This window comes from Hipposideros armiger, unplaced genomic scaffold (assembly GCF_001890085.2).
Source record: "Hipposideros armiger isolate ML-2016 unplaced genomic scaffold, ASM189008v1 scaffold_67, whole genome shotgun sequence".
In the NCBI taxonomy this organism is placed as follows: Eukaryota; Metazoa; Chordata; class Mammalia; order Chiroptera; family Hipposideridae; genus Hipposideros; species Hipposideros armiger.
This window is the reverse complement of record NW_017731417.1, coordinates 3,408,426-3,425,501: the sequence shown is the minus strand read 5'-3', so window position 1 is coordinate 3,425,501 and position 17,076 is coordinate 3,408,426. Positions and strand designations below refer to the sequence as shown.

General features: G+C 44.1%; 1 protein-coding gene across 4 annotated transcripts in view; it reads left to right on the top strand.

Annotated features, from left to right (window-relative positions):
• Nucleotides 1-17,076, top strand: part of LOC109382665 (tetratricopeptide repeat protein 7B-like) — a 102,882-nt gene that overhangs the window by 50,752 nt on the left and 35,054 nt on the right. For 2 of the 4 annotated variants that reach the window (XM_019642331.1, XM_019642332.1), the window contains exons 5-6: nt 8,972-9,093; nt 9,748-9,771. The exons of 1 other annotated variant lie outside the window; for it this stretch is intronic. In XM_019642331.1, the coding sequence (XP_019497876.1) occupies nt 8,972-9,093; nt 9,748-9,771 (146 nt within the window). The remainder of the gene's footprint in view (nt 1-8,971; nt 9,094-9,747; nt 9,772-17,076) is intronic. One more of the 4 variants, XM_019642334.1, reaches the window with a different exon arrangement.

The following is a 17,076-nucleotide window of genomic DNA, read 5'->3' as shown; positions in this document are numbered from 1 at the left end:
GTGCTTTAGTGGGAGAACTACAGAGAAGGGTCTTGGACCAGTGTTGAAGTTCAAGGTTAGCTCCTGGAAGTGAGGATGCCTGAGCTGAAACTTGAAGGCTGACAAGGATAGCAATACAGGATTATTAGCCACAATACTGAACTCCTCTATAAAAATATAGCTGATTATTTTCATTTTTCTAAGAATACAAATAGATAAATAGCAGAAGAATGATTTTTGTTGTTATTATTTCTTCCTTTCTAATATTTTCCATCTTATCTCTCTCATGCCCTATCTCTAGACTTTCTAAAACAATGTTAAAAAATAAAGGTGGTGGAAAGTATCCTTATTTTGTTCCTACTTGAAGGTAACTCTTTAATGTATCTCCATTAAGGGTGATAATGTTTATGTTCGCATTAAGTTTCTCATTTGCAACTCATGTGAGGTATATACTAATATTCCCATTATACAGATGAGGACAATGAGGATCTGAGAGAGCAAAGGAGTTATCTTAAATTCCCAAATGGTGAGGATTGTCAGAACCAGATCTAGAACCTGAGTCTTTTGACCTAAAACCTTCCACCCCCACCCCCTTGCTATCATTGTTCCTCAGTCATTGGGTATATGATTTGCTAAGCAGGCTTGTTAAAGCTACTTGTTGGCAGTCCTCTCACAAGGAAATGTTTATCCACAAACCAAGTGGTGGCTTCAATACTGCCAAACAATGCTCCTGCCCAGTCCAGTGTCAGAGGCTCTTTGTGAGGAAGGGATTAAATCCAAGACACTTAGAGTTCAGGGAAACCCTGGGCTAAGCTATTCTCTCCCTCTCCTCTTTCCCATTTCCCCCATTTACAACCTAAACCTCATCCTGGCTGCCCTGACATCTTATCTTTTGGACTTTGTTCTGCAAGCAAACAGACTGATAAGACAAAAGCAGGAGGAGCTAGACTGCAGAATCAGGTGGATCTGAGTTTCAGCACCAACTCTAACACTTGTGAGCCATGTGATTTGGGCAACTCACTCAATGGAGCAAAGTCTCAGCTCCCCCTTCAGTAAAGAGAGAATAAAAGTGTGTATCTCAGAGCACTTTTGTGGGGCGATAAATGAGATAACCTTTGTACCTACATAATGCCTAATGCATAGTAGGTTGCTTTCTTATTGCTCTTTTTCTTGAATTTCTGATTGGCCTTGCAAATGTATTCATTCATTCACGTACTATGTATATTGAATGCTCACTCTGCCTGACACGTGGCAGTAGACACTGGATACGTTAATAAATGTATCCAGGATGAGGCCCCTGACTTTGTGGAAGTTACACACCATGGAGGTAGAAAGCCAGTAATCAAGTTAAAAGATACATTGATAAATGCAATGAAGGCTAGAGTAGGATTCTGTGAGAGGGGAAAATAGAGGCGGACCTACTTCATGTTAGGTAGTCAGGGACGGCCCTTTGGAGAAGATGATCGTCAAATGGATACCTGAGAGATGAGAAACAGCATAAGAGTAACATGATCCAGATTATAAAACAGTATTCAGGCTGCTTATGGAGAGAGGCAGGGAAGCAAAGGAGTAAGAGAGGATTTGGAGACTCCATTTAGGAGGCTGTTGTAGAAATCGAACAGGAAGCTTAGATGAAGTAATGTTTGTGGAGATGGCTAGATAAAAACGTATTTGAGAAGCAGTTAGGAGGCACATGGTAATAGATTCGATGTAAGAGTGTCAGGGGGTCAAGGCGCGCTCCCCAGTGTCTGATTTGGGCAACTGGGTAGATGACGTTATTTGTTAAGATGGGGTGATAATAGAGACTTCAGTTTGGGCTGAACCTGGACTCCTAAGAGTGTAATAATCCTCAAAGTTTTCCTGGGGGATGGAAGTTAGGTGACTCTTGTCCCAGGAAGGCATTCTAGGAGTTAGGAGGGAAGTGCCCAGAAAGGGGCCCTTGAGAATGAACCCCATCTCTGAGGTCCTGGGATTTATAACATAAAAATAAAATGTGCGACTACAGCAGCAAAGAGGATAGGGAGGAAATGGATGTATATCGCTACAAGGTGTTTACAGTAGATATGAATTGGTATAACATTATTTGAAGATAGACTGTGATAAGCTAAAGAGCTACATTATAAACTCGGGGATAACCACTGAAAACATAAGAAAAAAAGATAATTAACCATTCAGTGGTAGAGATGACATGGAATTATCAATCTAAAGAAAAAAAGCAGAATGAGACAAAAAAAGAACAAAGAACATATGGGTCAATACAAAACCACTAGCAAGATGGTTCCAGTCATATCAATAATTACTGTATTTCCCCATGTATAAGACACTCCCATCTATAAGACGCACCTTAATTTTGGGGCCGGAAATTTGAAAAAAAAATGTATTGCATAAAGTTATTGAACTCAAGTTTTATTCATCATAAAATTCATACCACTCCTCATCACTGTCAAATGCAAGTAAAAAAATCTACAACCACTGTATAAGATGCACCCAGTTTTTAGACCCCAAGTTTTTCAAAAAAGGGTACGTCTTATACATGGGGAAATACGGCACATTAAATATAAACGGTCTAAAAACCCCAATTAAAAGGCAGAGATTTTCAGATTAAACAAAAAAGCAAGGGCCGGCCGAGTGGCTCAGTTGGTTAAGAGTTAGCTTAAGAGCGCGAGCTCTGAGCAACAGGGCCACCGGTTCAATTCCCACACAGATCTGTGATGCTGCGCCCAAGCTGAGCTGCTGCTGAGCTGCCAGCAGGTGGCAGGATGGCTCAGCTGGTGAGAGCACATGCTCCTAACAACAAGACTGCCTGTTCGATGGTGGGCTACGCCCGCCCACAACTAAGACTGAACTCAGGACCTTGAGCTGAGCTGCCACCCGGATGGCTCAGTGGATAGAGCATGTGCTCTTAACAACAAGGCTGCTGGTTTGACTCCCACATGGGATGGTGGCTACGACCACCCGCAACTAAGATTGTAACACAGCACCTTGAGCTTAAAGGCCACAAGCTGCTGATGGGCAGCCAGATGGCGACTGGCACCCTCCACAACTAAGAATGAAGAACATCAACTTGGCTGGTCCCCTTCCCTAATTCCCCAAAACTGTTCCCCTCCCCCAATTCCCCAATTAAAAAAAAAAAGAAGAGGAAAAAACAAAAAAGCAAGACCTAACTTATGCTATCTACAAGAAAACTATTTAAATAATATATAGGTAGACAAAAAGTAAAGTTATACACTATGCCAATAATAATGAAAATAAAGCTAGAGTGGCTGTATTATATCAAAGTAGAATTAGGAACAAGGAGTATTATGGGAGATAAAGGGAGATGGTACATAATAGGAGTCAATTTATCAATAAGACATAATCCTACAAGTGTGTGTACCAAATAATAGAGCTTCAAGTGATCTAAAACAAAATGTATAGAAGAATATATTATAACATTAAAAGCTTATGTTAGAAAGGAAGAAAACTTTTAAATCAATGATCTAAGTTTCCAATTCAAGAAACTAGAAAAAGAACAAATTAAAGCCAAAGCAAGCAGAAGGAAGGGAATAATAAAGATCAGAACAGAAATCAGTGAAATAGAAAACAGATCAAAGTAGAGAAAATCAGTGAAACCAAAAATGCATTCCTTGAAAATATCAATAAAATTCCAAGACTATTAATACGATTGAACAAGAATAAAAGAGAGAAGGCAAATTATCAATACTCAGAAAAGGAGATAATTATAGACATTAAAAGACTGTAAGGGAAAATTATGACCAACTTTATGCCAATAAATTTGATCACTTATAGAAAACAGACTAATTCCCTGAAAGGCACAAACTACCAAAGCTCATTTAAGAAGGAATAGATAACCCAAATATTCCTATATGTATTTTAAAAATTGAATTTGTAGTTAACAATCTTCCCACAAAGAAACTACAGGTCAGGCTGGCTTCATTGGAGAATTCAACCAAACATTTAAAGGAGAAATGGTAGCAATAATATAAAAACTTTCAGAAAATAGAAGAGCAGGAAAATACTCCATAATTCATTTTATGAGACCAATATCTCTTATGAATACAGATGCAAATACCTTCAACAAAATACCAGTAAACTGAATTCAGCAAGATATAGAAAGGATTATACACCATGACCAAGTGATATTCATTTCAGGAATGCAAGGTTGATTTAACATACAGAAATCAATTAATGTAATACAACATATCAGTACAACAAAGGACAAAAGCCACATGATAATGATAATCTCAGTAGATGCAGGGAAAACATTTGACAAAAATCCAACACCCTCTCATGATAAAAACACTAAACAAACTAGGAATAGAAGTTAACCTGATAGATGTCACCAGTGATAAACTCACATCTAACAACATCTAAGATGGTGAAAGAGTGGATGCTTTCCTCTTAAATCACTAAGAAGACAAGGATATCTGCTCTTACTATTTTATTTCTATTTATTAGAGGTTCTAGGCAGCACAACTAAGCAAGAAAAGAAGTAAAAGGCATCTAGATTAAAAAGGGAGAAGTAAAAGTATCTCTACTTGTATATGACATGATCTTATATATAGAAAATCCTAAGGAATCCACAAACAAAAAAAGCCTATTATAAGTAATAAACAATTTCAACAAGATTATAGGATACAAGGTCAATATACATAAGTCACGTTAATTTGTATACACTAGCAGTGAACAATCTGAAAATGGAATAAAAAAACAATTGCACTTATAATGACATCAAAAGATTAAAATATATTGGAAACATAAAAAAGAAGTACAAACATAGGCCCTGAAAACTGCAAATCAGTTTTGAAAGAAATGAAAGAAACCTTAAATAAGTAGAAAGACATCCTATGTTCATGGAGCAAAAGACTTAATTTGTTAAGATGGCAATACTCACCAAATTGATCAACAGATTCAACCCAATCCCTATCAAAATCTCAGTTGCCATTTTTGCAGAAATTGACAAGTTGATTCACAAATTAACATGGAAATGCAAGGGACCAGAAGAGCAAAAACAACCTTAAAAAAGAACCAAGTTGAAGGATTCAGAGTTCCTGATCCCTCAACTCACTACAAAGCTACAGTAATGAAGACAGTATATACAATTAATATTCCTGAAAAATAAATGGAAGAAATGGACTAAATTTAAAAAATACAATTATATAATCAAAAAGAAATTCTTCAACAAAGTAAAACTATTGAGCATTTACTTTGTGCTAAGTGTTCTATCCATTCATTATCTCAGTTAGTCCATAGGACAATGCTAAGACCGTGCTCTCTTGTCATCTCCATTTTACCAGCGAGAAACTGAGGTCTAGAGAGGCTGTGACTTGCCCAAAGTGGAGGCTTTGAACCCAGAATGGCAGCCTGACTCCAGTTGCATTACTTTATACTACAGATTTGAATTTGTAGTATAGAGAGTTATTTGTAGATGAGAGTTATGCTGTGTTCTCAGGAGAACTGACATAGAATGATGAAAGGCAAGATAACTCCTGGGAGGTTTTCTAGACTTCAGGGAAAAAAGAGATTGCTCTTTGCAGATCATCTGCAGGGAGAAGAGTAAGGCTGGCTTCCGATTTTCCACAGCAACTTTCAGTGTCAGACGACTGGAGAATCATCTGCCATGTTCTGAGGGGAGAAAGTATGAAATCCAAGAATGTCATACTCGGTCAGGTTTGGAGGAATAAATACAAGAGACAGACATTCTCAAACATACAAGAATTCAGGGCCCATAGCATCCTTGAGCCCTTTTGTGCACTATTCTACCAAGAATTGATTGAAAATAAAGAAATCAAGAAACAATGAATACATTTTAATATAGGACTAATGCAAAACAATTATGGAGTAGAACATAATTGTTAGGAACCTTGGCAATGTAACAAAAATAGGAGGCTGAGGAGAAGGCAAAGCAGAAGGTAGTATGAATATGTTAATTTATTCATCTTTATCAGGAGTCAATAGATACTACAGTTGAAATATGTAGGTAAAAGAATGACCTTTCTCTCTCCCTCTCAACTGAGTAATACTTTGTACGGTGACAGGTGATTACTAGACTTACTGTGGTGATCATTTCGTAAGGTGTATAAATGTCAAATCACTATGTTGTATACCCAAAACTTATATAATACTGTATGTCAATTATAATTTAAAAATAAATTAATTGCTCTTCCCATGAGCTGCCTGAGGTGATCTCTGAAAATGGTTTGCTATTCGATTGACCCAGAGAACCCCAAAAAATCATGTAAATTTTCATGTTCACTTTAAGAACACTCGTGAAACTGCCCAGGCCATCAAGAGTATGCACATCCGAAAAGCCACCAGGTATATAGAGGACGTCACATTACAGACACAGTGTGTGCCATTCCGTCATTACAATGGTGGGGTTGGGAGGTGTGCCCAGGCTAAACAGTGGGGCTGGATGCAGGGTCGGTGGCCCAAAAAAAGGACAGAATTTTTGCTGCACATACTTAAAAACGCAGAGAGGAATGCTGACCTTAAGGGCTTAGATGTAGACTCTCTGGTCGTTGAGCACATCCTGGTGAACAAAGCTCCCAAGATGCAACACGGAACTTACAGAGCAGAATTTACAGAGCTCACAGGTGGATTAACCCATAGATGAGCTCTCCCTGCCACGCCGAGATGACCCTCACTGAAAAGGGGTGATTGCTCCTAAACCAGAGGACGAGGTTACACAGAAGAAAAAGATCTCCCTGAAGAAAGTGAGGAAACAAAAACTTATGGCCTGGGAGTAAATTCAGCATCAAATAAATGCTAATGAAAGTAAAAGCAGAGGGCTGGCCCAGTGGCTCAGTTGGTTAAGAGCACGAGCTCTGAGCAGCAGGGTCGCCGGTTCGATTCCCACATGGGCCAGTGAGCTGCGCCTGAGCTGAGCTGCTGCTGAGCTGCCAACAGGTGGCAGGTGGCTCGGCTGGTGAGAGCACGTGCTTTTAACAACAAGGTTGCCAGTTCGATTCCTGCATGGGATAGTGGGCTGTGCCCCCCTCAACTAAGATTCAACTCGGCACCTTGAGCTGAGTGGCTGCAAGTTGATGGGTAGCCAGATGGTGACTGGACTTGGGGCTGAGCTAGCTGCGCCCTCCACAACTAAGACTGAAGGACAACAACTTGGCTGTTCCTCTTCCCCAATTCCCCAACATTGTTCCCCTTCTCCAATTCCCCAACACTGTTCCCCTTCCCCAATTCCCCAATAAAATCTTTAAAAAAAATAAATAAATAAAAGCAGAAATAATAGTAATAATAAATAAATTAATTTAAAAACCCATATTTTTTTTGAGTGATTACTTTGGTCATACTTTAGTTTCTCCTGTTTAATTAAATTTAAATGTAATGGTTTAAATTAAAACTGGCATCTAGAACACCATCTCAGTTTTTGTCACATGATTTTTATCTTTCCTCTTGATATATATGTATATAGAGAGATCTGAATTGTTGTTCAATCAGTATTAACTGGTTATTGCTTTGTGATGGAATTTTGAGATGGTTTTTAATTTTTTTTTGTATTATACTGAATTGTTTTTGCTTTAAATAATCATGACATTTAAAAAAAATAATAATTTTCGAAAGCAAATGGAGAATAATTTTTAAAAGTTTCAAAGCTGGACCTCCAAGTGGAGACGCCAGGAAAGTAGTTGGATATATGAGTCTGGAATTCAAAGAGGGAAAGTCTGGACTAGAGATTATAAATTTGGGAGTTGGCGGCATATAGATGACTTTTGAAGCTCAGAGGAATGAATGAGATCATCTTGAGAGAGACTTAAGGGAGAACCGACAAGTAAGGGCCCAGGACCGTACTCTGTGCATCTCCATCACTTAGAGGATGGGTGGGGGAGGAGCCTGCATTAGAGCCAAAAAATGACAGTTCCCAGAGGTAGGAGGAACACCTACGTTTTAGCGCCTGCACAGCTAAGTCATGGAGGAGCCAGGCAGTGTTGATAAGATGCTGGGATGCAGTTCAAATACAAGTAATGCCACAACAAACTGTTCACTGTGTGCCTTCTACTTTTCTAGTTCCCAGAGCTCACAAGTTAGAGAGCTAGCAATTGCTTCAGCTCCGTTTGGAGAATGACTTCAAGACCTCTAGAATATTTGGAGCTTGGCTCACAGCTGGGTCTTTGAAGAGCTGCTGACTTCCAGCAAATGTGGACAGTATGTTTGGAGAGCAGTTGTATGGATTTTTAATGGGCCCCAGTAGCTTCTGTTTGATAAATGCTTTGTTTGACTTGTGAGTTTAAAGCGAGTGGCCTCTGCAATAGTAGACACGTACTTCTACTTCACTTTAGCCTACTCAGCTTGCAAGCCTCTCTCCTGATTAGTTGGCAGCCTTTCTTGCAGGGCTAAAAATTGAAACCTTTGAAACCTCATTATCTGTTGACAAGAGGTCGAGTTTGGGAAAGAGGAAGTTTAGGTTGTTTTTCTCAGCTCTCCCCTTGAGAACCGATGACTGCTGCTCAGTCCACTGGCCTCAGTTTTATAGCCTTGAGAGTTTGCCCTCTCTGGTTAGTTTTAGGGCCGGTGCCAATCACGGCACTGAGTTCCTTGTCCTTTTTGGAGCTCCCCAAACTCGAAGGGCTGAAGCTGCAGTCGGCTGGTCAGTGACCTCAGCCATTGATAGATGATGACTGGTTTTTTGCCCGTGGCTGGGACCTGCTTCTGTGTCACTCAGCCTCTCTGTCAACATCCTGGCATTCGGCAGAGCCCCTCCAGCTCTAATGCTTCTCCTGGCACCATGCACACATCAGCACCCTTCCCTCCTCAGCCCTTGGTGCCAGGAGGGCCGCATGTGCCCCTGGGTTGCTTGGTTGCTCCTTGTCTCATAGAAGTCGTTCTCTCTCCCTTCCTGACCCTGGCCTATGCACTGATGTTTGCATATAAGGAAGTTGATTTCTCAAATTGTGCAGTGCATTTAGCGCTAGGGTTTAAAGGACATAGGCTTGGATGTGGATCTGATTAGTTTTCCGATTTTCTCCCCTTCTAGGTAATACTTACTAATATTCAAAACAGAAGCCCTAAGCCTGGCCCTGCTCCCCACGATCAAGAACTAGGTTTTTTCCTAGAAACAGGACTTCAGAGAGCCCATGTCCTCTATTTCAAAAATGGGTAAGCCTTCTTCATTTTTTAAATCAAGTTCCTAAAGAAGGAAAATAGAAAGTCTTATAATGCTGTCTTCAGTTTAGTTATTATAGCAAAACAATTTTAAATATGAACTATAATTGGAAATTTTTTAAAAGAAAGAACATAGGCTTCTTTGTCTCTTCTCCACCTGGCTTTCTTACTTTCCCATGAGATTTGAAGGTGGGAGAATGGAGTAGGGGGCTCCCATGTGAGTCTTAGCCACAAGTACGGGGCCCCAAGACCAGTGGGGTGTATCAGACGGGAGCCATGCTGTTTGCTGCCCCACCCTTCCTCCGTGGGAATGGTACTGCACACGCCTCCCCCTTTGATGGAGGAAGTTTTTGAACTGGAAACCCTGGCGCACAGGATCTTCATCTCCCTTTGAATGGCTGATCAGTTCAGAGAATTGGATTTGCCAAGTCCCATATGGTTTTTATGAAAGTGAGTGTGGCTGCAATGCCACACAAGGTCACTTTCTGCTGGAGCTGCCTTTGAGAAGGGTTTAAGAAAGATTTAAGAGCCTGAATGTGTGGGGTGTAGCTCTCTAACGCATTTGATGTTTGTTTTGCTCTTATGAGAAATGCGACGATTCTGTTCCAAATCCCTTCAGCTGTCCCTTGTTTTAACATTGTGCTGCAGGATAGATGTGCATGAAGACCAACAGTAGGTATCGGGTTCTCCATCGCTCTTCCTAGGCTGTGCATGGGAGGCCCCTCGAGGCCCGCTCCCTTCCTCTAGGAATAGTCAAGTAGCGCTTTGAGCAGCCGAGGCGACACGAGTCCCAGCCTTTGGATAAATGAACAGTGGAGTTACTCCCTCTTCATTGCCAAGAGCTTCAAACCTTGGGGTGTAGCTCACGGAAGTGGGTTTCGTTATCCTCGTGGCCCAGAGCCATAGGCAGCCATTTTCCATTTGATGGGAGTGAATGCTTACGTTCCAAATCCTATTATACTGTGGACAAGGCCTGCTTTGCTCCAAAGGCCACTGGTTCAGAGTGGCATAGCCCACACAAGGCCACAGTAAACACCCCAAGGTTTGCAATGGCTTGGTGGCTTTGGCACAAAAATGTGCTCAAATTTGATCTCATCTGCCATTGATGGAGATCGTCTGCGCCCTGGTGCATGTCCCCTCTGCTGAGTTTTGAGTTCTGTTTTCTTTAGTGTGTTAAGCAAAGGAAGGAGGGAGGGAAGTGGGGTATCTTTCTAGTGATCTGTTTCTTCTCCCTTTTCACAACAAATGGTGGTCGTCACAGACGAACCCCCAACACTGCTCTCTTTCCCTCTAACCTGCGAGTGTCTGTGGTTGATATGCAAGTCCAGGTATGGAAATGAATTGCCTGGGGGCTCTCGGGCGCCACACCAATACCTGCTATGAAAATGCTGTGTAAGATGGATCAGGGTGGGCAGCTTAACCCATTTTCATCTGAAGCCTAGTCATTGAAGAGGGGAAAGCAGGACTGTTGGGCTCGACCGCCTGTCATGAAACGTTGGCTGCCCATTGCAATCTAACCAGGAAATAATGAGGAGGAGAGGTTTATTATTTATCACAAGATGATGGACTACATGCTGGGAGTTGCTTACTGGCTCATTTCTCATTTTTACAAAACAAGTTCAAGGAGATACCCATTGACGTATCCAAGTTAAGGGATTGCTTAACTTCGAAGCCTTTGCTCCTCTTTTCTTGTCCCTGCGCCCTTCTCTCCGTGCTCTAAAGACCAGCGATGGCCTTGGGCCAGCCACTCGAGAGGGCCCTTGCCTGCTGCAGTGTTCTGAAGGCAGGGACTCTGCAGCAGTAACGAGAGATTACTTTGGGTAGGTAGAGGTGAAGGCTGGTGTTGAGACCACAAAGTATGGAAGAAAGGAGCGGAATCTGTGGGAGGTTTTGGACAAGCCAAGCACGGTCAGGGTTACTTAGGGCCCAAGAGCCACACCTGGGGGCCGTTTGTCAATGGACAACTCCAGCTTGTATCTCCGTGGAGCAAGTGGGGGCGGGCGGGGGTAGCTGCTGCCTCCGAGCACCCGTCGCTTCCCGTAGTTCCAGCTCCTGCTGTGTTTGCTCCTTTGTTGTCTCACTCCGTTTTTTGTTTTTCTGCACTTTTAAAAATATGCATTTGGGGAGATAAAATGGACAGGGTTTGACTGATTTTTGGGGATGGGGAAATGCATTATAGGAGGGTTTTGCAATAAGAGATAGAAATTGATAAAACACATCTTTTTCTTTAGAAATATACTTAAAGATATTCAGCTGTTTGGTTGTCATCCCTGAGGATTTAATGAGTTACAACAATTACTTTTATTCTTTTATAATACTCCATCTTTTGCAAGAGTAAGTGCCAAGCTGGCGAACTTGGCTCTCTCTCAGAAGGAACATGACTCCAGGACCAGTTCCTGGGCCCCTCCGAATGCCTGCGGTCCCAGCGATGCCTTTATGTTCACAAGTACTTTTCCTTCATCGTCACTGATCCCCATGGCGGCACCTCTTTCACGTCCCCTGCTGCCTGCGAGGTGGCAGAATAAGTAGAATTGCTCCTATTTTCCCCACGGTGACCTGGCTTCCGGGTTTTATCTTCAGTCCTTTTAGCACTACACCACCGCAGGGGACATGCTGCCAGTCTGTGTGGAGGTGCTCGGTCGGACCCTCATAGGTGACCTTGTCCAGCGCCCACCTGTCTGTGAGGCAGCACTTGACCCCTAGCACAGACGTTGTCAGGAGATGGTTCCCAGGCTCTGCTGACGGGTGTTTTCTCATCACACTTGTCCTCATGTCTCATCTACAGCACGTCACACATCAGCTGTTTCTTCTCTTCTCCGCATCGCCACCCCCTTCCCCTCCCATTCCCCCTCTTCCTTCCTCTCCTATCCCTCCCTTTCCTCTCTCTTTCCTTCCTCTCACCCTCTTCCTCGCCCTCAGTTCCCTTTTCCTTCCCTCTCCTCTCCTTGTGGCCCTCTCACCCCCTTTCCCCAGGCCCCCCTCCTCCACCCTCTGTCCTCCTTGGAGAGTGAGAATACCCCGTTGCCATCCGAGCCCCAAGTGTCCTGGGCATGGTCTGACTTGGAACTCACCCACATCTATTTCACATCTGTGTCTTAGCCCTCTGGGTGGCAGCAGCAAACCTGTTAAGGATTAAAAAAACTCTTGCTCAGGCTCTGCAAGGGTGAAATCAGAGAGCATTAGCCTCAGAGGACCAGGGCTGCTGCCTCCAAAGTTCTCGAATTGCCTCGCTCACGGCAGGCACTCGTTTGAGGGACCCTGGGACCAGAGGACCTGGGTGTGGAACCAGCCCTTCTCCTTGCTGGGTCTCAATTTTTTTTATCTGTGAAATTGGGCTCATACCTCCTACCTCAAGAGCTGTGGTGAGGCACAGATAAGAAAATGCATGTGGGAGTGCTCGTGAAGCTCCAGGCAAACAGCAAGTGTGGCACATTGTCACTTCCCATGGTGGCGATGTCCAGCTGACCTCCCAGCCAGAAGTGGGACCGGATGAAGGTCAGGCTACAGTTGAAGTGGAAGTTCACAGAGCAGGCGTCCGTCACTCATTTGGTTGCTGAGCCTCACACCACCAGCATTTTCAAGGAAGAGCATTTATTTAGACTGATAGTTTAAGCGAACTCTGCCCAAGATGGCTGACAACTAGCTTGAATAACAGCTAATAATTGATGGCCGTGCCAGTGTTTCAGAGAAGGGAGCTGGTGCTAACTGGTCTGACATAGTAGTGTTGGGTCTTCTTTGGGTAGCACAGCTAGTGGCCAGGAAATGGCCTCAGCATGGGGCTCCCCTCAGCCTTCTAAGGAGAATAGAAATGTTAACCCCCCACTTGAGTTTTCACAGCTGGAATTGCCAGAGAAGCATGGGGTCTGGGATGCCCGTTTTAAGAACCTTTAACCATCCCTTATAAACAAAGGGTGGCAAAGGATATTTCGAATAACTTTGCGTCTTGTCAGCCATGTCAGGTGTACTGGTTGAGCAAAATGGATTGTAGTGTGTTTTCCCTGGTTCCGAATTGGTTTGAATTCAGGGAGGGTGGGGATATTTGAAGCAAGAAGGCAACGGCCGTCAGTACCTGGGAGATGTGCCCATTGGGTGGTACTCTTTCTGAGGGCGCATGGCTGGGGTGCCTCGTGGAGTTCTGCTAGGGAGACCCTGATGTGGAGGAAGTCAGAAGTCAGAAAGTCCTCGTGTGGTCAGACATGGGCTCCCCTGAGGTACTTGCCGTCGAGCCAGGGAATAAAGTGGTATGGGGGCTCTTAGGAGCTCTGCAATTACAGTCAGTCACCAAGATGAGTTGGCTTTAAATAAACCACTGTTCACCACTATGCAAAAAGTTTTAAAAAGTTTTTAAACTCCCCGCTCATCTTGTTGACCTTTACATCTGCTCAGCCCTGCTCAGGGTAGCCTGGAATTAGAAGGCAGAAAAAGGGGCCGTGAGGCCCACAGTGTCCATGGGCTCCTGAGGAGGGGCGCTTCCTGGGTTTATAGCCTTCCAGGGACAGCACTTTCAGCAGACAGGCTCCCACAGCCCATGGGATTGGGGGCGGGTGCTGGCCAGGCAGTGAGGGGGGCTTTGCACGATGCACTGGCCTCTCCAGACATGGGGGCAACTTGGCATTGCCTTTGCATTCTAGCTGTCTTCTCTCTTGCAGTGATAAAAAGTGTTCCCTTTTTTAAACTGCTCACTACTTTTTACATGATGAGTCACATGCTGTGAACATGAGAGAATTCAGACATGTTTCCAGTAAGCATTTAACATGTACCACTTTTTGTACGTGACATTCTTCAAGAGATTCAGAGATGAAAAAGAAATGAGTCTGCATGCTGGGACGTAGTAGGAGAAAAGCAAAAGCAAGAGACATGAACATAAGTAACTTTAAAGGTGACAATATGGTTGCATAAAAGAGTAAACAAGGAGAGAACATCCACTCCCTTTAACTGGTCTCCAGGCCCCCTTATTCATTCATCCTGGGAGGTCAGTTAGTCATTCATTGCATGAGGATTAATTGCACACCTGTTAGGAGCCAGGCCCTCTCTTAGGCACTGGGGGTAGAATGGTAAGAAAGAGGGACCAAATCTCTGCCCTCCTAGAACTTAGTCTCAGAGAATTAAGAATTAAAACGAGCAGTTTTGGGGTAGTTTCTACATGTCGTGGCACGGGAAGTCCAGGTTGCCACAAGAGCAAATAAGGAGGCTGTGTATTGAGACAGATGCCTAATTTGGAACAGGTGGGGTGGGGTGTGGGGGGGGTAAACCTTGAAATGATGTTTATACAAACAGATGCGGTGGGTGGGGGGGCAGCCGGGGCAGGGGGCACATTCCAAGGAGTTGGCAGAAACATGGAGTTAGCACTGTACTCAGTATTGTATGTATTCTGCACGGTAGTCTGGTTGGCGTGAAGGTTTATTTAGAAATCTGTGACTTTTTATGTAAGCTTCTCAGCATAGGACCTGGCATGCAGTAGGTTTGGTCAGTCATCCAACAATAGTTACTGAGTTCTGCTCTGTGCTAAGAACTGTGCTTGGTACAACACTGGCAAATTTAAGGGACATAATCCAGGCTCCCAGGGAGGATACAGTCCAGTGAGGGAGGCAGATAACAAGTCATCCAATGTATAGAATCACAAATTGTAGTGAGTACTAGGAAATGAATGGGGGCAGTGAGAGCAAATAACAGAGGGCACCTGCTTAGGTAGGGTGCTCAGGCCGGGCCTCCTAGGAAGTGACATTGAGACCAAGACTTGAAGGATGAGAACGAATCACCACCAAGCCAAGAGCAGGAGCAGAGGGCCCAGCATGTGCAAAGGTCCTGACCCAGGAAAGAACTCTGTGCGTTTAAGAATCTGAAATAAACTTAAGTTTAGCTGAAGAAAAATTGGAAGGAGGGGAGTCACAGACTCTCTCGATCTGGCCCACCCGGAAGAAGGCAGGTCTGCTAGGCGGCATGCAGGGCGAGGTGATTGTCCAGTGAAAAATCCCCAAGTTGCCAGAGCAAAGGCAAGGTCATAATAGCTGGGCAAGGCATTAAAGGCTCACCGGAAAGATCACCATAGTGGGAGAGACCAAGAGAAATGGATGGATTTGAGATGTTTGTTAGAACTACTGGTGAATTGGGACTAGCTGATGAATCGGATTGTGGGGGAGGGGGCAGTGGGGAGAGAAGGGGAGGGAAACAGAAGAACCAGAGAGGACTCCCCAGTTCAGTCTTGAGAACTGGTTAGATGGAGTGGGGACAAGGAGAGGATCAGATTTGGAAAAGGCGAAATCAAGGATTTGTCTTTGGATAGGTTAGGTATGAGGTGCCCATGAGATGTCTACGTGGAGTTGTCAACGAGGAAGATACAGGAAGGAGCACAGAGGCGAGGACAGAGCGCGAGTTATAAATTGGGAGTTTCAGCAGATTCATTGTATTTGAAGCCGTGGACTGGGTGAGATCAGTGAGGGTCAGGGTGTAGAGAGAGCAGCGATGACTGCCCAGGACTCAGCGTGGAAACCTGCTAGAGTCAGAAGTTGCATAAAGGGGGGGAAGCCTGTGCAGGAGCTGCCTGAGGCGGAGGGACACCTGGAGGGTGGGCTCCTGTGAAAGCCTGTGCTGGGAAGGTGTGCTGGGAAGGAGGAAGTGATCACCTGTGTTGAATGGTACTGTGATGTTTAATACGGGTCAAGACCAAACCATTGCACTCGATAACAAGGAAGACATTTGTGACCTTGAATAGACTTCTGGGGGATGGCTTAAGAGCACAAGCTAGATTGAGGAAAGAGAAGAGCAAATGATGCAGGAGGAAGTGGTGGCATTGTATGTAGGCCACTTTCAATAAGTGTTATTTCCTGTTCCATTTTGTTTTCGAAGATCGAGTTCTTTCTGGAAGAAAGGATGATAGAAAGATGGTGGAAGACTAAAAACTGGGCTAAGGAATAGAGAATTCATTCTCCAGTTATGGAGAAGCCGTTGACTCCCAAGCGTGGGGTATCAGGAAGGGCTACCAATAGGGTAGTTCGTTTGCAGGAGTCTAGTGCCAGCAGAGTCATGTCACCCACTTCAGTTGGACTTGGCTCATTTTACTTGGTTTTTGGCCAGAGGCTATAGTCTGACCTCAGCAGGAACCATGATAAGTTATGCAGTTGACTGAGAGGAAGGTGGGAGTCATGGAGGGGGCGAGGGAGACGGGAGGGAGCCTGTGTAAGGGGGCTACTTCATTTACTGCAACAGCTTCAGAAGGGAAATGTACGGAGCAATGTGAGTCCTGCAGCCTGACTGACCAGCCAGGGCCACCTTGGTGATGCCACATGTCATTATGTGTCTGGAAGACCTGATCAGCCTCGCTTAATGTGCTCAGCACTTCACATGAGTCATTTCACCACTAGGGAAAATTTTCCTAAGAGTTGAACTGATGGTGGGGTATAGAATCTGAAAATCTTGGAGCTCATACGTGTCAGAGCACATTTGTTTTCATCACTGCCCCTTACAGATGAGGAATCAGATCCCGAGAAATCGCGTTCCGTAATCATTCAATAAATACTTGCTGGGGCCAGACACTGCTCTAAGTGAACAAGTCAGAGCCAGTCACTGCCTTCATGGAGTTTACATTTTGGATGGGGAAACAGTCAATAAATGAGGCAATGGGATTTATTCAGCGTCGCACAAGTAGTTGGTGGCCGAGCTGGGGCCTGTGCAGCCTTCTCTGACACCCAGTCCAGTTGTCTGACCACTCGGACCCTAATGAGCATGCCCAGTTAGTTCTCTCCTCTTGAAAATGGAGTACTGAGCAGCATAACTCGAAGTACTACATTACGCTTAGAAAATAAGGACTTTATTTTTTATTTTTTTTAAGATTTTTATTAGGGAATTGGGGGATGGGAACAGCGCTGGGGAACTGGGGGAAGGGGGACAGACAAGTTGCTGTCCTTTTGTTCTTCAGTCTAGTTGTGGAGGACGTTGCTCCACTGGCCCAAGTTGGCACCATCATTGCGCTCTTCCCGG